General features: G+C 43.9%; 1 protein-coding gene across 1 annotated transcript; it reads right to left on the bottom strand.

Moving 5' to 3' along the window:
* Positions 1 to 1,004: 1,004 nt before the first annotated feature.
* LOC137095150 (chemerin-like receptor 1) lies at positions 1,005 to 7,076 on the bottom strand. Its single transcript, XM_067461461.1, has 2 exons — positions 6,999 to 7,076; positions 1,005 to 1,999 (listed from the first exon to the last, which is right to left on the bottom strand). Exon 2 carries the CDS (start codon positions 1,992 to 1,994, stop codon positions 1,005 to 1,007), a length of 990 nt encoding a protein of 329 aa, XP_067317562.1. The 5' UTR covers positions 1,995 to 1,999; positions 6,999 to 7,076.
* Positions 7,077 to 21,405: the final 14,329 nt, after the last annotated feature.

Raw genomic sequence — 21,405 nt, 5'->3', positions numbered from 1 at the left:
GATCAACTATTTAACCCATCTTCTTGTTACCCAAAGTAATACTGTATTTATTGATGAGCTCTCCATTCAGTACAAACATAAAAACAAAACAGGGCTTTGTTGGTGGTACTGAAATTAGTATGCATAGAACTGATGGTGTCTTAGAATTGAAGGAATATATTTATTTCCAAACTGTCAGAAAATAGCATTGAACTAATTGCTGGGGAAAAGGGAAGTCATTTCTTGAGGGTGGGGGAAGAACAAAATCAAGTGGCAGCTGCTACCATGGTTCATAAAAAGCATTGAATAGAATCTCAGTATACATTTTATTAGCTAGGAGATTTAGGATCTCATCACATGCAGTCTTATCAGCGTTGTGATTCACCAGCTTCTGTAGCAAATCAGGGTGGCAGTGGGGCAATCCTGGCACTCCAGCCAGCTGCTGACGCTTCCCCATCTCACGTGGGAAAGCATCAGTGCACACTTGATGCCCAGAGCAACCCCATTGCTCCTTATGGACACTGCAATGTTCTCGTATTGGTGGCAACAGCCTCTACCATGCTGCCTTCCCAATTTACCAATGGAGCCCCACCAGAAGCCACCCCAACATCATATGATGAGCAGTGTTGGGATCCATTGGTGAACTGGAGCAGAAGTGTCCTAGGACGCTTATTTTGCCCCGTGTGATAAGGCTGTAAATGTCAGCCTCAGACTGGGACTGGACAAATGAACAAATGCCAGAGCTCAGGAGGCAGAGCACTGTTGGTATCCAGAATCCTTTCACTCCATTAACACTGAAGCATCTGAGAAGGTCCAATGTCTTTCTCTGGCTTCCTTCGCACACAACCTATATCTCAGAAGAGAAGGAGTGGCCAATGGTTGGATGGCAAAAGTTAGCACATGGAAGTCACTTTGATCAATAGTATCCTAAAATTTGGTGTAACCATGCTGAACATGAACGAAGTTATAGGTCCATAGTCCAAGTCAGATATTCTTTCTTTTATGAACATGTAAAATTGCAACACTCAAGTCCAACTTTCTTTTGGTCCTGAAGTCTTTTGATTAAGACTCCGTGATGCTTCTGCTGCAACAGATCCTTCATCCTCTTCAGTTAGTGCCTTCCGGAAAAGACCCAAGAAGGAGGTCTGGCGGCGAAGACCTCTTACCCGAAAATAACCCACAAAACAGTATAGCACTGGGTTGACACAGCTGTGGAGGTATGCCAGAGCATTTGTCAACTTGAGCCCAATTCCCCATTGCTCCTTGGGGAGTGGCATTGTACTGATAAGTACAAAGATGTGGTGGGGTAGCCAACAGATGAAGAAGAATGCAACAATGATGGCTACTAGAGCGAAAGTTCGGTGGGAGCCTTCCCAGCGTCGCCCACGGAGCTTGAAAACTAGAACCAAGTAGGCTGAAGAAATGATGATAAAAGGCACAAGAAATCCCCCAAAGAACCTGCTCAGCCTCAAGGGCAGTTCCGTAGATTTCTTGAGAACTTTCTGATAGACACAGTAGGTGCCTCCATTGCTTTCTACAGTATGACGGACTACCAGATAGGGAATGCTGAAGGCCAAAGCTAAGATCCATGCTCCAATGCACATCAGGGCTTGACAGTGAGGCCCCCGATGGTTTCGGGCCCAGACAGGTCGTGCTATCAATAAGCACCGGTAGACACTTATGACAGTGAGGATGAAGACACTGGAAAAGACAGTGAGGTAGCGGGCAAAAGCATGTAGCTTGCATAAGGCAAGGCCAAATGGCCAGCAGGAGTACATGATTTCCTGGACCAGGGCAGGAATACGGCCGAGAGAGAAGAGGAAGTCTGCAACAGCCAGGTTGAAATAACAGATGGAAGTGAAGGTTTTCCGCTTCTCCCGCATAGCGATGACCCACATCACTAGCCCATTGCCAGAGACTCCCAGAATCAGGATGACCACATTAGTTACTATGCCAATGTGGCGCATGGCATCTTCCACGGCAGTAGTATTGAAGGGTGTACATGAGGCATTCATGGTATCTGCAAAGAGAAACCCAGACAAATTCAGTACCCATTGTTTTCAACCCTTGCATATCTCCTAATATCATTTTAAAAACATACCATTCTGGGGGTTCTCAGACTTAGGACCTCATCACATTGAGGGTCTGCAGCTGAGTAACAGTGGGAGAATCTGTGTGGCAATGGAGGAAACAATTGCTCCCTGCCCCACATGGCTTACATCACTCACATTGACCCCTTCCCCATCACACGGAGGAACTGTTTCTGCCTGGCTTCCCCCCATGCTCTCCCCGGCTTACCTGAGTAATAAGTCAGTATGAGTCACTCATGTTCTGAATTCTTCCTCCCAGCATGCTTTCAATACAGAGCCCTACTGGAAGTGGCCCTATGCCATGTGATGGGTCCCAGGAAATTTTGTATCAACTAAACTGAGCATGTTGTGCTTTGCCATGTCATGAGTGGAACGCAGTAGGGGAAAAGAAACATAGATGCATTGACTATCAAGGAAACTATGTTGCAAAGACTGCAAAATTGGAGCAGGGCAGTTGACTAGGGTCCTTGCGGGGTCTCTCTTGTCTAGAGTTGTATAAGTTAAAGTCAGCTTGATGGCAAATGGTAACAAGTAGCACCCTTCTAAATTAATTGAGAAAAAGAAATTTCTAGCATAAGCTTTTGTGGAGTCCATTCCATCTTGTCAGGTGCATGGAGTGAAGTTTTATTCCATGCAATGTTTGAAGTGGACCAGACTGGACTCCATTAAAGTGTATGCTAAACATTTTCATGCATTTTCATGCATCTGATGAAATGCTGTTCTCAAAAGCTTATATTAGAAGCTTCTTTTTTCTCAGTTAGGACCTCAACAGATGGTGGTAGGGATCCATTTCCATGCACTCCGGAAACGGAGCTCCATGGGAGTCCCATGGAAGCCATCCCACAACACAAGAGCATTTCTTGTGGGACCCTAGTTAAGAATATGTATATATTAAGACCCTTTGAACTTACCCACACCTGGAGAAAAATTGTCTCTCTAGACCAGAGTTTCTCAAACTGTGCTTCTCCAGATGTTTTGGACTTTAGCTTTTGAAATTCTTAACAGCTGGTAAACTAGCTGGGATTTCTGGGAGCTAAAGTCCAAAAAAAACCTGGAGGAGCAGACTTTGAGAAACACTGCTCTAGATATATATGATTTGGCAAAACTTCTGGCCGCACAACTACAAACAAACCCATATTGAGCTGACTACATACTATATCAGCCCACTCCATAGAAAAAACCAGCAATCTCAAACTCAACGTCAATGACAAACTTTTCAGCTTCGATGTGGTGTCTCTATTCACCAAGGTGCCATTGCACTCATCATATAGATGCACATATAGATGCCATTGCACTCATCAACTGGAATTTCCCAGAAAACATTACAGCTTTGTTTCAACACTGCCTCATCACAAGCTATTTCCAGTGGCACAATGAATTCTATGAACAGAAATCTGGAGAAGCCATGAGGAACCCTCTTAGTCCTGTCATAGCAAATTTCTACATGGAACACTTTGAGAGACAAGCCCTGGAAACAGTACCAAAAAAAGCCCATTATTTAGTTCAGATATGGATGACACCATCACCATTTGAGGTCATAGAGCAGAAGAACTAAACAAGTTCCTGGACCACAACATCCACCCAAACATCCAAGTTACCATGGGAAAAGAAAACAAAGGAAAGCTACCATTTCTTCATGTCCTAGTCATCCACAAACCAAATCAACAATGGGGCCACACAGTTTACAGAAAACCTATGCACACCTACATAAAAACACCAACCATCACCCAGGTCAAAAAGAGAAGTGCAATAAAAACCTTGGTAGACCATGCAAACAGGATTTGTGAATCCCATCTCTTCCAAGGTGAACTGAATCACCTAAACTGGGCTCTACAGACCAATGGATATTCTAAGACAGACATCAGAAGAGCACCAAGACCAAGAACAAGCCATGAGAGTAAAGACAAAAATCTGCCCAGAGGAAACGTGTTCTTGCCATACATCAAGGGAACCACTGACCGCATAGGGAAGCTGATGAAGAAACACAACCTACAAACTATCTACAGACCCACCAAGAAAATTCAACAAATGCTACATTCAGTAAAGGTCAAGAGAGATCCTCTCACTTCTGCAGGAGTCTATCGTATACCATGCAGCTGTGGACAAGTTTATATAGGGGCCACCAAACGCAGCAATGCTTAGACACAAATCAAAACACATGAAAGGCACTGCAGAATAATTCAACCAGAGAGGTCAGCTACAGCAGAGCAATTGATGAACCAACTTGGACACAGAAGGCTATTTGAAAACACAGACATGCTGGACCACTCTGACAGCCATCATGTCCACAGAGAAGTCATTGAAATCCACAAGCATGTGGACAACTTCAACAGAAAGGAGGAAACCATGAAAATAAACAAAATCTGGTTACCAGTATTAAAAAGCACCAGAATCAAGAGAGTAAATAAGGAACACTACTCTAAAGCAGAGGAACTCCAGACAGAAAACAATCAAATTGCCAGTTAACACCTCCCTTAAGGCAACAACAGCCAGGCTATCTCTATGGCTACTCAATGCTGTTCAAGCTGCTAATTGCAACATTCATACTTGCTTTAGACAGACAAGGGTTCTTTCTCCCACTCTGGACATTCCACAGATATATACTCCACTTGCCTCACCTCCAACAGACCTCTAAAGATGCCTACTACAGATGGTGAAATGTCAGGACAGAATGCTACTGGAACATGGCCATACAGCCCCCCCCCCAAAACAAACAAACAAACAAACTCACAGCAACCCTCTGCTCTAGATATTTGCTAGGTCCTCCATGTAACATTATAGTCAGCTTCCTGTAGACCAAATAAATGTCCAGAGATGATACTTCTTTAGGAATCTCTTGATTCTCCAGTAGAATGTATCCCCCACAGATATTGCTAGGAGGGGGTATCTTATTGTATAACTACTAATAGCTGATATAAAGAGACACCACTAGATATCTTGAAATGCTTTCCATGTCACAGTTCATGCTGAGAATATGCTGATCAATATTTCTCTTAAGGCATCTGTTCTGATTGCATCCTTTCCCCCTATGCTCCTCCATACCTGTATCTGATGTCTTAAAGCTGATGCTTCCATATTATTGTGGCTGATGTTCTAAAGTGGTTGAGAAACTATCAACAACCATGAATTTAGAAGAAACCACAGCTTCCTGTTGTGGCACAAAGGGTGGCTTCTGTTCCACAAACACAGAGTATCCGGTCGAAATGGACTCTTCAGTGGCCACGCTTGTGCGGTGGGACCATATTCCCTCAATGTCAGTATGCGTGTCAAAGGGGAGAAGAAAGTGAGGCGGGTCTATATATTTGTCCTTGAAGGCACTGAAATGTCCATTGACAATGTAATAGCTGCTAATTCAATTTTGCTGACATGACTGTATTGAAGATAAACTGGAAAGAAGATACCCATTAAAACAAGATGTGGTTCTCCATCTCAGATCATCTCTTATAATTAATCACTTTGGCTTGGGCTGATAGGAAATGTATTCTAAACTCCTAAGGGGAGCCATATTCCAACTCTGTTAATAGACGGGTTTCCATGAGCCTCTTAGAGGGTTTCCACAGCCAAGTGGGCAATTGAACACTCATAGAATAATAGAATCATACAATCATAGAGTTGGAAGAGACCTCATGGAACACCCAGTCCAACCCCCCAGCCAAGAAGCAGGAAAACTGTGTTCAAAGCACATCCAGCCATCTGTTTAAAAGCCTCCAAAGAAAGAGCCTCCACCACACTCCTGGGCAGAGAGTTCCACTGCTGAACAGTTCTCATAGTCAGAAAGTTCTTCCTAATGTTCAGGTGGAATCTCCTTTTCTGTAGTTTGAAGCCATTGTTCTGCATCCTAGTCTCCAGGGCAGCAGAAAACAAGCTTTCTCCCTCTTCCCTATGACTTCCCCTCGCATATTTATACATGGCTATCATGTCTCCTCTCAGCCTTCTCTTCTGCCCAGTTCTTTGCCCAGTTCTTTAAGCCACTCCTCATAGGGCTTGTTCTCCAGACCCTTGATCATTTTAGTCGCCCTCCTCTGGACACATTCCAGCTTGTCAATATCTCCCTTGAATTGTGGTGCCCAGAATTGGACACAATATTCCAGGTGTGGTCTGGCCAAGGCAGAATAGAAGGGTAGCATTACTTCCCTGGATCTAGACACTATACTCCTATTTGTGCAGGCCAAAATCCCATTGGCTTTTTTTGCTGCCGCATCACATTGTTGGCTCATGTTTAACTTGTTGTCCATAAGGACTCGAAGATCTTTTTCACATGTACTGCTCTTGAGCCATGCATCCCCGATTCTGTATCTTTGCATTTCATTTTTACTGCCTAAGTGGAGTATCTTGCATTTGTCACTCATCTCCAAAGTCACTGTCCAACACTCAAACTATTACAGGATGCTAGGTTTCAACATTAAAGCATATAATGCTGCATTGTATTATAAAGTAAGGTGGGTACGGTTAGGACTATGGGCCACAAGTGCCCCCAAATTTCATATTTATAGCCCTTAAGGCAGTGGTTCTCAACCTCTGGGCTTTCAGGTGTTTTGGCCTACAACTACCAGAAATCCTAGCCAATTTACCAGCTACTGGGATTTCTGAGAGTTGAAGGCCAAAACATCTGGGGACCCACAGGTTGAGAACCACTGCTTTAACGTCTCTTGATAGTCCCCAAACTCTAGTCCTCTCCCTCCAACTTCCAGACCAACTTCCAACTGAACAGATCGACTAGACATGACACGATGTCCTATCTGGCACACCACAATGCATTGTGATGTGGATATGGGTGCATGCTGCAGCACAAATTGGTCCCTGCCTTTCCCTCATAGCCTGCCCTCCTATAGAAACCAAGAGGACAGAGAAAGGAGCTTCTATGAGATACAGACAAATCCGAAACATCCCAACTTTCTGTGGCATCGCTGGCATATAATGTTTGCTCACCACACGCTGCTTCAGAATGTCTTCTGTACCACAATGTAGGCTGATTCTGAGTTAAGCATGTCTTGAAGAGCTGCTGTCCCAATGCGTTGTAAAAATGAGTGCAAGAGGAAGGCAAAGGAACCTAAATAATCCCTGCCCCATCCTCACTTTGCAAAATCACAATGCTGCAACAACTGGTGTGAGGAAACGTGAGGTTACAACATCTTTATCACTCACTTCCCTCTCACTGAAGAAGAGCACAACTGTGTGTAGATGAAAAACCACCAGCCTTTGCTGACTTCCAAGCACTGGAAGGAAAGTTGGTTATGATGGGAGCAGAGATTTTAGCAATGCAGGGTGGAGGTGGGGAATGAATAAAAATAATAAAAATAAAATAAAATAAAAAATCCACCCTCCCCTTGATGATTTCCTTAAACCACCAAATTTTAATACAATGTTGTCATTTAAGACTTCAGTTGAGCATTTAGAAACACTGTTTGGATATTTATTTATTTGTTTGTTTATTTACCATATTTATACTCTGCCCTTCTCAACCCCATAGGGGACTCAAGGTGGCTTACATATATAGCAGTGGTTCCCAATCTTTTGTTGACTTGATCACTTGACCAGGAACCACTCTCCAACATTAGTACCAAAAGGGTTATGAATCAGTTTTTGGTCAACTTTAGATTTGGGTTGGTTATTTGGGGTGCACAGTGGGTTAAAGTGCTGAGCTGCTGAAGTCGTTGAATGAAAGGTCACTGGTTCGAATCTGGGGAGCGGCATGAGCTCTCGCTGTTAGCCCCAGCTTCTGCCAACCTAGCAGTTTGAAAACATGCAAATATGAGTAGATCAATAGGTACCGCTCCTGTGAGAATGTAACGGCGCTCCATGCAGTCATGCCGGCCACATGACCTTGCAGGTATCTATGGGCAATGCCGGCTCTTCAGATTAGAAATGGAGATGAGCACAAACCCCCAGAGTCGGACACAACTGGACTTAATGTGAGGGGAAAACCTTTACCTTTACCTTAGATGCCATCTGCTCGCCCACAGAAAACCATATTTAATAATCTAGAGCTGATGTGGTAGTAGTAATCTTTTATGGGTAGTCAGCCTCTCCCCTCCCGACATCCCCGTTGCCTCAGCACTATTAGAGGGTTTTGCAAGACCAGTCGCTCTTGTTGTCACGTGATTTTGAGGCAACGGTGTAGTAATAGTAAGGCCGTGGACCATATTTTCATTCTTGCAGACCAGTGGTTGTCACAAGAAATTCAATGTGCAGATTTATTATTATTATTATTATTATTATTATTATTATTATTATTTGCATTTGTTAACCGCCACTCTCAGCCCGGAGGCGACTCGTGGCGGTGTACAGAACATAGAACATAGAGACAACAGTTACAGTAGATTCAAGGCCATGACATACATCTTACGAACACACAGATAATTAAGCTAAAAATCCGCTTCGTCCTGTTTGGGTCATAATCAATCTCGTAGTCCTAGTCCAATCCGGTGGTCATACCAAAGCATAGCACTTAATTGAAGGCTTCTTCGAAGAGCCAGGTCTTCAGGCCCTTGCGGAAGGCCATGAGGGAAGGCGCCTGTCTAATTTCAGCAGTGAGGGAGTTCCACAGCCGGGGGGCCACCACCGAGAAGGCCCGCTCTCTCGTCCCCGCCAGGCGTGCCTGTGAGGCAGGCGGGACCGAGAGAAGGGCCTCCCCGGATGATCTCAAGGTCCTCGTGGGCTCGTAGGCCGAGATGCGGTACTCAAGGTATTTTGGGCCGGAACCGTTTAGGGCTTTGTAGGTTAGCACCAGCACCTTGAATTGGGCCCGGTAGCTGATCGGCAGCCAGTGGAGCTGGGACAGCAAGGGCGTTGTGCGCTCCCTGCGTCCCGCTCCGGTTAACAACATGGCTGCCGCGCGCTGGACTAGCTGGAGCTTCCGGGCCGTCTTCAAGGGCAGCCCCACGTAGAGAGCGTTGCAGTAGTCGAGGCGGGATGTGACCAAAGCGTGTACCACCGTGGCCAAGTCAGACTTCCCAAGATACGGGCGCAGCTGGCGCACGAGCCGAAGCTGTGCAAATGCTCCCCTGGTCACCGCTGAAACCTGGGGGTCCAGGCTCAGCGATGAATCCAGGGTCACACCCAAGCTGCGAACCTGCGCCTTCAAGGGGAGTGCGACCCCGTCCAGCACAGGCTGTAACCCTATACCCTGTTCGGCCTTGCGACTGACCAGGAGTACCTCTGTCTTGTCTGGATTTAATTTCAGTTTGTTCGCCCTCATCCAGACCGTCACAGCGGCCAGGCACCGGTTCAGGACTTCGACAGCCTCCTTAGTAGCAGGTGGGAAGGAGTGACAGAGTTGGACGTCATCTGCGTACAGGTGACACCGCACCCCGAAACTCCGGATGATCTCACCCAGCGGCTTCATGTAGATGTTAAACAGCATGGGGGACAGTATGGAACCCTGGGGAACACCACAGGTCAAAGGCTGTGGTGTTGAGCAGGAGTCCCCCAATAACACCTTCTGGGTACGACCCTCCAGAAATGACTGGAGCCACCGCAAAGCGGTGCCTCCAAGGCCCATCTCTGCAAGGCGTCCCAGAAGAATACCGTGGTCGACGGTATCGAAGGCCGCTGAGAGGTCCAGAAGCACCAACAGGGACACACTCCCCCTGTCTAGCTCCCGGCGGAGATCATCCACTAAGGCGACCAAGACCGTCTCGGTACCATGTCCCGGTCTGAAGCCAGACTGTGACAGATCCAGATAATCCGTGTCTCTCAAGAATACCTGGAGTTGTGAGGCCACCACGCTTTCCATGACTTTGCCCAAGAAGGGAAGATTGGAAACAGGCCGAAAGTTGTCAAATTTAGTGGGGTCTAGTGATGGTTTCTTCAACAGCGGCTTTATAATAGCCTGTTTTAGGCTCGCTGGAATCGTGCCTTCCCGAAGGGAGGCATTAACCACCACCGTTACCCACTCAGCCAATCCCCCTCTGGCCTCTTTCAGAAGCCAGGATGGGCAGGGGTCTAGGATGGACGTGGTAGGCCTCATTCCTCCAGATTTGACAAATATGAATTTAATATGATGTGTGGGAATGAATGGAAGAATGTGTGATTGGAGTTAATAATTTTGGAAACACCAATATAATATTAAGGCCTCCAATGACTAACTACCTGCTTGCTGGAACTGTGATCAAAACCTGCTAATGAGAATGGATAACAACTGTGACAATGGTTCTTTCAAGTTAGGGAAATGTTTGCAACATTCCTTATGTTAAGAAGGAAGTCAACATAAGATCAACACCAATAAAGAAGGTCAACATCTGGTTAGGAAACTGAGATGGAGCCAGTATGGAAGTCGTCTATCATTCATTTACAACTTTGGGGCCACATCAACAGAATATTCCTATAAAAGACTCAGTCTAATAATGCTCAAAGTGTGACCGACCTGAGGAGTCTGGTTCACCTGCTATCCTCTGCTCCATAGGAAGGAGAGAGATAGTGTACCTATGGATAGTGGCAGATTTTCACGAGAGCAGTCTGGTCACTTTGGGGCTTCTTTCTCAAGGGAAGAGGAAGAAGTGCGCTTTTGGAGTCTTAGATTTTGTGCAGGGATTTAGGTTCTGTTGTGTGGAAAACAGAGATCTGGTCCTTGGCGTTGTTCTTAGGGAAAGAAGTTTTGGCATTTCGGAGTTTTGAAGTTTTGGCAGGCTGCAGGAAAGCAGGGTCTGGCCTAACAGGTGCTTCCGCAAGGAGGGAGAAAATGATATTGTAACATTTGAATGCCTGAGGATGAATGCATGTATATGTGGTGTGCCTACTGAGTGAAAATGTAATTCCCCTTTGTTTGTTTGTTAATCAATGTAATTGTAAATCCAATGTAGTTGCATAGAATCTGTATGTCTGTAGGTCCTATTCATTCTTTGTCTAAATGTTTTCTGTTATCTGATATACCCTCTCACACTGGAAATTGCAATAAAAAGAACCTATGCTTCAAAGTTATTGAAAAGTCATTCATGACATGGTAGTCCATGGACCACTGATATACAGGCAGCGATTTGGTGCCATATGAACATACATAGTAAAATAAATATAAACATCAAAACAATAATTAAAAAAATAAAACCTTAAAACCATTATTTAAAATCATGCAATCCAATATCATATTCCGCAGCCATTCAAATTGTCATTGCACTACTCCATATTCTCTTATTGCACTGATAGATTACTCACTGAATTCTTGATGACACAGTCATGTCTTTAGCCTTTTCCTAAAGGTCAGGAGGGAGAGGGCTGATCTAATTTCTCTTGAGAGGAAGTTCCATAGGTGAAGAGCCACCACTGAGAAGGCCCTGTCTCTCATCCCTGTCAACCACACCTGTGAAGGAGGTGGGACTGAAGACAGGACTTCCCCAGAAGATCTTAACCTCCTAGCTGGCTCATAGAGGGAGATACATTCGGAAAGGTAAGCTGGGCTGGAACCATTTAGGGCTTTATAGGTGAAAGCCTGCACTTTGAATTGTGCTCAGTAGCAGACTGGTAGGATATCCAAAGAACAGGATAGCACTGAATCCCACACAACACTCAAACTTCAGGAACTTACTAACTTTGTCTATATACAAGGAAGGCTTTCCATGAAAACATACTTCATAGGCTGCAGCAGAACTCACTTTTCATGCAGTTACAGCTCTGTTATAAAAGTCATTCTCAATTTTGACACATATGATGACACCACACAGGCATTCAATACTTGAACAGAGAAAGCAATTGTATTAATCTTTTGACAGTAGTGTATTTGAAGGCATTTTAAACAGACAGCATGCCTGCAAATTTGCAGAGAAATTATGGTTCTTTAGAGTTCAAAGCATTATGACTTTCTCAATATTCATTTACTTCCTAGTCACAATCACTGTCATTTAGTTTTATGCAACTGTTTTTGTGTGTGGAACATACTGCATTTTAAATTGATTCATCTCTTTTGGAAGCTTCACAAAATACTTTCTAATTAAAATGCATTACTTTGTTAGCAAACTAGCAGAGTAATCAATTAAATTTAATACAACATACCAGTAGTTCTGACCTCAGTGCCTTCAGAGTTGCATTTCCTCTGCTTCTCTTCTTGTGGTTGGTGTGATGTTATTATTTTCTTTCTGAGGTTGGTGTGATGTTATTGTTTCCTTTCCACTGACTTAGTGGAAGAGCTACAAGACTGGAATAACTCAGCAGTAGATCTTGGAAAAAGATAAGACTACAGCTGCTAGAATTGCCCAACCACCGTGCCCAATGGAATTCTAGGGGTTGCAGCCCCACAAAATAGAACTTTCTGAACTCTGAGCAGGACAGTGCTAACATGCCTAACACTCAGTTCTCTGAAATGTGTCTTTCTGATGTGTGGAGTATGGGAACGAGAAGGTTTCAGAGGATCTAGGAAGAAACATCCAGATCTGTGAGCTGCTTTTCTCACCAACATAACAGAGATGTTAAACACTTTATCCTAGGTATTAGGGCTGGGCGGTTTCGTTTCGTTAATTCGTAATTCGTTAATAATTCGTTAATTTTTTAATTACAAAACGATAACGAACCATTCTGGAGCAATTTTTTTAAAAAACGAATTTTTAAACACGTTTTGTAAATGCTTCGTATTTTGTTATTGTATTCATTTCGTTATTGTTCCGAGGTCTTTTCGTTATTATTTCCGCATGTCTGGGGCAAGTTTTTTGTTTAATTAGTGAAAAAAATTATAATATCACACCAACAGTCAACAACAGAGGGAGAGGGAAGCTTCAGAAGTTTTTGGAGGTTTTTTAGCGTATTTCGCGGTCGCGTCCGCCATTAACGAATCGATTCATTATTGTTTCGGAAATCGATTTGTTAATGTTTTGTAATTTTTTTCACATTTACGAAATTTCGTAAATATCGAACTTTTTAAAAGGAAAATTTTGTAATTATTTTAAATAACGAAATGCAAAAACCCCCAAAAAAGAATCGATTTTAGAAACAAATTTTTCCGTTGTTACCCAGGTCTACTAGGTATGCCATATCAGGGTCCATATTTTTCTTATTGATGATATCATTTGCCAGTCTCAACAAAAAATATTTCTGGTGACAATGGTATATTCTGTTGCAAAGTTATTTGGATTGTTTCTTTAACAGTTGTCCAATATACATGGTTTTTATGACAAGTCCACCACATGTACCTTCTTTTCTCTTACATTTCCAACATTTATTATTCATTCTTCTGTTTTTATTTATCTTGGCAAGTTTTAGAAACAAATTTTGGAGTGTGGCTAAGGGGAACTGTGCATAAGAAACACCTGGCATCCTTAGACTGATGCCCAGAGGGGACCTGTAGTCCTTTATGAAGTCTGGTGATGCCTTCTGATCCATCACTGCTCAGAGGGTCAGAACTTTATGAAATCCTGAGGTTTCTTCTGAGCTGTGGCTGATGCCCAAAGGGGACCTGGAGACCTTTATGAAGTCTAGTGATGCCTTCAGAACCATCACTGCTCAGAGGGTCATTGAGGTTTCTTCTGACCCATGGCTGCTGCCCAAAAGGGACCTGGAGGTCTTTATGAAGTCTAATGATGTCATCTGACCCATCACTGCTCAGAGGGTCAGACCTTTATGAAGTCCTGAGGTTTCTTCTGACCTGTGGTTGATGCCCAAAGGGGACCAGGAGACCTTTATGATGCAAGCTGGACTCCTCCCAAGGCTTTGCACTTGTCTTTCCAGCCAGTATTGGCAAAGAACCCAAGGTGGCAATGTCACCTTGGGTTTGCTGATGATGATGGAAGAGGCAATGCTGTGTATTTATTTTATTTCTGGTAATAAATGCCTTAACTTTCTACTTGATTTGGGAGCTCCTGAGAGAGAACCCTCCATTATGGCAGGAACTGTGTCAAACATCCAACAGATGCCTTTCTGCCTGCCTTGGAATTGTGTCCTAGTTTTGGCCCTTTGGAGAACGGGTGAGTACTTTTGCCTCTATAAGTGGCCCAAAAAACCAATGGCTGAACACCAAGGAACTGAGTGTTCTGTCCATCTGTATAGACCTGTGCAATCAATGGGGAAAACAATCAATACTCATTACTAAATTGTGGGGGGGAGGGGGGAGTGAATCATTTCTAAAGTGTTTCCAAAATATCATAAGAGGTCCGTATCATAACTATAACAATATAACAAATTGTTGTTACTTTTTTGTATAAGAGCCGTAAGTCCAGAGCTATACGTTTCTGGGCATATTTGGTCAAGTCAACAGTATAAACATGACCCTGGAGATAAAGCGATTATCTTTTTTTTTTTTTTTTACATATACAAAAGAGATTATATTATCAAGTCTGGGAGATCGCTGGAGGGATACTTGATGCCCTTCTCAGAAGGTTATGTTAATAGAGGGCACTGGGGAAAACAGTACATTCACAGTACATTCCATTTTTGATTTTATACATTTAGGAATTAATACAACACACAATGAATACAAGTTACATGGGATGGTCCAGGAAGTCATGAATAGCCGGAAGAGACTGAACGAATAAACAACAATATTTTGCTTGAAGTCTTCCAAATGTCTAAATTAATTTGGGAGGGTGGCACATACGGTGGCTTGACAACAATGGAAATTACCATGTGGCTGGCTATCTTTTCTGATGGAGATATATCTTACAATTCATATATTTTATATCATTCATATTGTTGGGGGCCTGACTTCTTGATAACCAGATCTTGCCCTTCCCAGGGCACTCACGAAAATGAGCCCTTCTAGGATTTACTGCAGTATAACTAGGGATTTCTCTTTCTTTCTGCTTTCCTCTTGGCAGGTTTGTGGAAGCTGCAGAGAGAGGTTGCAGGAGACAGCAGCACGACGAGGAAGACGTAACGCTCCTTCTGCCCCAAATGTCTAGAGGACTAATGGTTTTCAAGGGCTGTTTGCTTCCAAAGGCTCTCCCTCCCATAGTAGGAGGTTTGGGGTCTCCTCCATAGGCTTTGTATTCCCCCTCTGGGCCATTTTAGGGGATGATTTTTTAGGGGAGTAATTTATAATTTGGGGAGTATTTTGCTTTGCTCTAGAAAGCACAATCAGATTTAACTCTTGCAGATTTGATTAATATCTCCTCTTTGGGATTCTGCTGTGTCACCAATGTTGTTGCAGAGTAGTTAGAGATTCATCGGGAGGACAGATTAACCAATATATAAGTCCTCCAACATGACTCCATGGTCTGCTTATGCCAAGTGTTGATTAATTATAGGGTTGTGCTGGAGGACTAAGAGAGAAAGAGGGAGTGCTGGTGTCAAAGAGGCACTGCATTTGTCATATTCGCTTTGAATACAGGAGTGGGATTTTCACTTGTGGGAAAGGAATAGAAAGGCAAATGCTTCATAGTGTGATTTCTGGGTTGCATCTCTTTCCATCCTGTCTTATCCTTCCTCATGCCTTTTCAGGGAGAAGACATGGGGCATCGTCCACCATGCCACAATTGTGCAGTTGCTGCTTTCCAGAGATGGTACATAAGAAGAATCGAGGTCGAAAGTGCTGCGAAGGGTTCGCCAATTGTTCCGATGACCAAATCTCCATCACTTTTTCTACAACCACCCATGAAAGGTCTTATGTTTCAAGCACAGAATCTTGTTCAGACCTCTCCTTCAGCAGCTCAGAGTATAGCAGCACAAAATCCATCCGGGTCAGCCAAAGACACAAGAAAAAGGCACTGAAAAAGCAGAGAAGGGCTAGGTCAAAGCTAAGGTCCAAGCGTGTCATGAGCATACAGGGTGGATCCAGCGAGGCCCAGCAGGCCCAATTTGCAGTCATGCCTATTTCCTTCATGGAGGAGGATGTGATCGCAAAACTAGAGTCTCACTGCATGGTCAAGAGAACACAGCACCTGATGGGACTACCCTCAACCCTCCTCAGGTCCCTCAGGGCCTTCATGTCTCCTGCTCCAGACCCTGTTTCCCGGAGGCCCCGGAAGGAAACAAAAGTATTATTGAAGGTGAAACCTTCTTTTTTTCTGGCGAAGGAGACCATGAATAAACTGGAGCAGTACTTACAGAAAATGATCATGCAGAAGGCTTGGCAGCTGCCCAGAAGTGTCCAAGAGGCTGTCCAGCTCTTTGAGTCCAGGGAGGAGAAGGCTCCTTTGACCGTCTCTGTTCAGGACAGAAGGGGAAGACCACCCACCAGACCTGGAACCTTGGACTCCGCTCGGACTAATAGAGGACACCTCCAGGGCCACACTGTGAAGACATCCATCTGGATGAGACAAGAGGGCCTCTCTGTGCAGAGCGATGAAGAACAATGCCACCTGCCCCTGCCCAGGCTTATTCCCTTCGGTAACAGCTACCTTCAGCAGAGGATCAGCCTGTGATTGATCCTTTGGAGGAAAATGGATGTTGTGGAGATGAACGTCAAATGCAAACGCCTTCACTTCAGTATCAATCCCTTACTTTTCCAAGAGATCGAAAAAGAGGAACACAAGGATGGAAGCAATGGTGGATGACAGACACTACCCAGTTGGGCTGTGGCAACCACTTGGGCCAATGACATCAATAGGCTTACTACTCATTGGGGAAACTGAACAATCCCATTCCAAGAGATCAGAAAGGAGTAAGACAATGATCGAAGCAATGGTGGATGATAGACACCACCCAGTTGGGCTGCGGCAACCACTTGTGCCAATGACATCAAGAGACTTACTACTCATTGGGGAAACTGAACAATCCCATTCCAAGAGATCAAAAAGGAGTAAGACAATGATCGAAGCAATGGTGGACGATAGACACCACCCAGTTGGGCTGCAGTAACCGCTTGTGCCAATGACATCAAAGCAATTGTGGATGATAGACACCACCCAGTTGGGCTGCTGCAACCACTTGTGCCAATGACATCAAGAGACTTACTACTCATTAGGGAAACTGAACAATCCCATTCCAAGAGATCAGAAAGGAGTAAGACAAGAATCGAAACAATGGTGGATGATAGACACCACCCAGTTGGGCTGCTGCAACCACTTGTGCCCCTTGACATCGAAGCAATGGTGGATGATAGACACCACCCAGTTGGGCTGCTGCAATCACTTATTATTATTATTATTATTATTATTATTATCATTATTATTATTATTATTATTATTATTATTATTATTATAGCTTTATTTGTACCCTGCTAGCATCTCCCGAAGGACTTGATGCGGCTTACATAGGCCAAGGCCTCAAAACACAATACAACAATACAATACATAAAGCAAATTAAAAACAAATTAAAAACAGCTAAGCAGTATAAACAACAACAATAAAACAATACATCAAGACACTATAAAAACTGGGCCGGGCCAGGGTAATGGGTACAAGATTAAAAGTGCTGATGTGGCAGGAGGTATGCAGGATTATAAGTAAGTGCAGTGTGCAGAGTGCAGCAATCTTAATTCTACTAAAGTGCTTCTAGGACTTGGTATTGGAGATTCCTAATCTGAGAAGGCACATCGGAATAGCCAGGTCTTCAAATTCTTTCTGAAGACTGCCAATGTAGGGGCCTGTCTGAGATCTTTTGGGAGGGCGTTTCAGAGTCGGGGAGCCGTCACAGAGAAGGCCCTGTCTTGAGTCCCCACCAAGCGCGCTTGTGACGCAGGTGGGATCATGAGCAGGGCCTCCCCAGATGACCGAAGCGATCGTGTGGGTTCGTAGACGGAGATGCGGTCATGCAGGTAGTGCCAGTGACATCAAGAAACTGAACAATCCCATTCCAAGAGATCAGAAAGGAGTAAGACAATGATCAAAGCAATGGTGTACGATAGACACCACTCAGTTGGGCTGCGGCAACCACTTTTGCCAATGACATCAAGAGACTTACTACTCATTGGGGAAACTGAACAATCCCATTTCAAGAGATTAGAAAGGAGTAAGACAATGATCAAAGCCATGGTGGACGATAGACACCACCCAGTTCGGCTGTGGCAACCACTTGTGCCAATGACATCAAGAGACTTACTACTCATTGGGGAAACTGAACAATCCCATTCCAAGAGATCAGAAAGGAGTAAGACAAGGATTGAAGCAATGGTGGACGATAGACACCACCCAGTTCGGCTGTGGCAACCACTTGTGCCAATGACATCAAGAGACTTCTTACTCATTGGGGAAACTGAACAATCCCATTCCGAGTCATCAGAAAGGAGTAAAACAAGGATCGAAGCAATGGTGGACGATAGACACCACCCAATTGTGCAGGCAGTGAGAGCAGCAAGAGGAAGTCCAGGATAAGGTTGAGTGGAGAACAGCTTCCTCTTCTCTGCCGTCAAAGCCTTCCAGACAGTAGAGTTCTCTTTCCTCCCTAGAAGCTGTTTGGCTCTCAGTGCAGGGCAGCGCACCTGAGAACCCTTCTAGCTCCCTGCAGGTTAGAACAACAATGATGACCTTGGCTTAGAGAAAAGAATCCATCTCTTGGTCAGAAAGGAGCAATAAAAAACCCTTTCAAGACCAACAGGGCACAGATTTCAATCACAGAGATATGGATCTTGCCCTCTTGCCACCTCCTCATTTTGAGTCTCAGTCTTCCTATGAGGATCTCGTAGGGAGGAACTACCAGAGGGCAAGGAGTGAGAAACGTGACCAAACAAGTGCCTGGCAAAGGCAAAGGAGAGACAACAGACTGAGTGGGAAGGCATTGTCCTGCCAAATCCTGGGAGACATCGCCACAACTTCGAAGGCAGGGCACATCTGTGGGACGTGAATCCATATTTATTATGGATTCCATTGTTGACCAAGTGGCTGTCATTGCTGCAGCCCTGCAGAAGAAACTGAACTTTGAGGAAAGGCTGCTTATATGGCAAAAGTACAGTGAATTTGCATGTCTGGAGGACACAGAACCTAGAAAACCTGAGTACAGCCCTCAACTCACACACAGTTTGGACGCCAAGGTCCAGAAAGCCACCATCACTGCTGCAAATCAGGAGAAGAAGAAACTGTGCTGAGAAGATGAGTAACTGGTGGAAGAGCCTGACAGTTTCATGCCTGAAGACCAAAAGATCTGCCATTTAACATTCCAAATTTTACTTCCTGAATTATCCAACATACTTTTGAAACTTGCCATTTAGTTTGATTTATTTTAAAATTACAAATTCATTCATATAACATTAAATAACATTAAAGCTCTTCAAGAGTGTGGGTGTCCTTTTCTGATTATATTTATCTGAAATGTATTTAGTTGCATTAATTGCACTCAAGATGGATTAATTGGCTGCATTCATTAATTGTTCCAGTTGAGTGGGTTTTCCTGATAAAAATAAATCATTCATTATATAAATCTCTTCCCACCTCTGAAACCGATTCTATTTATCTTCACATTATAAAAATTGGTGTTCTACAAATAGGCCGAGGGGTTGAGGTTGAGACTCAGTTCCCTGCCAAAGTGGAGCACACCAGGCACTGGACTCTCAGCCTGTTCCTTTGGCAGGGAACTGAGCCTCAACCTCACCCCTCGGCCAATTTGTAGAACACCAATTTTTTTTCACAATTGTGATGTCTGGTGTATTGTGTTCCAAAACTTTGTCAGTCTGGATTTGAAAGTCCCACAGTATTTTTGCACATTCATTTTCCAGGACCTTTGCGGGTTTATGATCCCATTTGCCTTTGAGGACAGCCCCACAACCACTTGGAAAGGGTAGTTTTTGGAGCATGGTTAATTGTGGATATCAGATCTATGGGTTGCAATGTATTTTTTCTTTAAAAAAAACAATGTTGTCATGTGTATATGTGTGAATGATTCTGTATCATGCATGTGGGACTGACATCTGGTTTTAAAACAACAACAGTAGCAACCAACCAGCACACAAAGTTTATTTCTGGTTTACCAGAGTTGCCATGCAGACATTTTTTAGAAAATAAACAAGCATTTGCTTGTTTGTTGGTTTGTTTAAGCTATATGCCAATGTTGCCTCTAAGCTCACAAGAACAAGCAAACAAACTAATTAAAACAGTACAAAGCTAATGTCTGAAACACATTAAGACACACACACTTTTTAAAATGCCAACTCTCAAAACAATCCTAAAACACAGTTGCAAAACAGTCAAAATGGAGAAGTTCCTAACATTAACGGTCATGTGGAGCAACACTGTTTTAGCTGCCCCCCAGAAGCTCAGAACAGATGGAGCTAAAATAAAGTGCATGGGCAGGGTGTTCTATCATTGGAGAGCTACTACAGAGAAAGCTCTGTTCAGTGTGCACACCAACCTAACTCTGTGCATTGCTGGCACATGCAATGAGGATTTCAAATTCTGCGCAGGGTCATATGGGAGGAGGCAATCTCGCTGCTACATTTTGTTGCTGTAGCTACAAGGGCAGGTTTATGCAGAGTGCCCTATGGTGATCCAATTTGGAGACAATTAATGCATGAGCCACTGTGGCCAAATTTGACATCTCCCACAAAAGGTACAGTTGGTACACCAGTTGAAGATGACCAAAAACACTCCTGGCCACCACACCTCCTTAACCTTCCAAGAGCCAGGCTGACTCTAGTATTTATTTATATTTTTTTATTTCGGTTACTTCTACCCCGCCCTTCTCACTTCAGAGGGGGACTCAGGGTGGCTTACAAAGGCACAATTCGATGCCGGCATCAACATAACAGTAGAATAAAAACAATATAGCAGCAATTAAACAATTAACGATCAGTTTCTGCACTGCAACAATAAAACTAATAAAACCAATAGTACAATCCTATAGAATAGGCACTTAGACAATGATCCTAGTCCCAGTCTAGTTTTCACCCTGTCTAGCAGTACTTCCATCGTGCGTGGATTGTGCTTCAGTTCCTTCACTCACATCCAGTTCTTTTCTGTACCTAACCACAACTTAGGACTTCTACAAATACTCAGTATTTAATGTATTGTCGAAGGCTTTCATGGCCGGAATCACTCAGTTCTTGTGGGTTTTTTCGGGCTATATGGCCATGTTCTAGAGGCATTTCTCTAGAACATGGCCATATAGCCCGAAAAAACCCACAAGAACTCAGTATTTATTTATCGTGTCAGGAACAAATTGAGAATACATTTATAATGCATTAAAATCACAAACCAAGTTTAAAACTTGGCATTGCTCTAAATTTCCTTTTACAAAAAGCTGGCTGCTTGGAGTGCCTCTGGTGTCGCTGTAAGAAGATCCTCCATTGTGCATGTGGCAGGGCTCAGACTGCATTGTAGTAAGTGGTCCATAGTTTGCTCTTCTCCGCACTCGAATGTTGTGGATTCCACTTTGTTGCCCTATTTCTTAAGCTTGGCTCTGCATCTTGTAGCATCAGAGCACAGTTTGTTCAGGGCCTTCCAAGTCACCCAGTCTTCTGTATGCCCAGGAGGGCGTTTCTCATCTGGTATCAGCCAAGTTTGAGCCTGTCACTTTTGGACTCTTGCTTGCTGAGGTGTTCCTACCAGT

This window comes from Anolis sagrei, chromosome Y (genome assembly GCF_037176765.1).
Source record: "Anolis sagrei isolate rAnoSag1 chromosome Y, rAnoSag1.mat, whole genome shotgun sequence".
Taxonomy (NCBI): Eukaryota; Metazoa; Chordata; class Lepidosauria; order Squamata; family Dactyloidae; genus Anolis; species Anolis sagrei.
This window is presented reverse-complemented; position numbering and strand designations above follow the sequence as displayed.

Bases quoted from the DNA above. Each gene is read 5' to 3' on its own strand.
- LOC137095150 (XM_067461461.1), bottom strand. From the start codon at position 1,994: ATGAATGCCTCATGTACACCCTTCAATACTACTGCCGTGGAAGATGCC.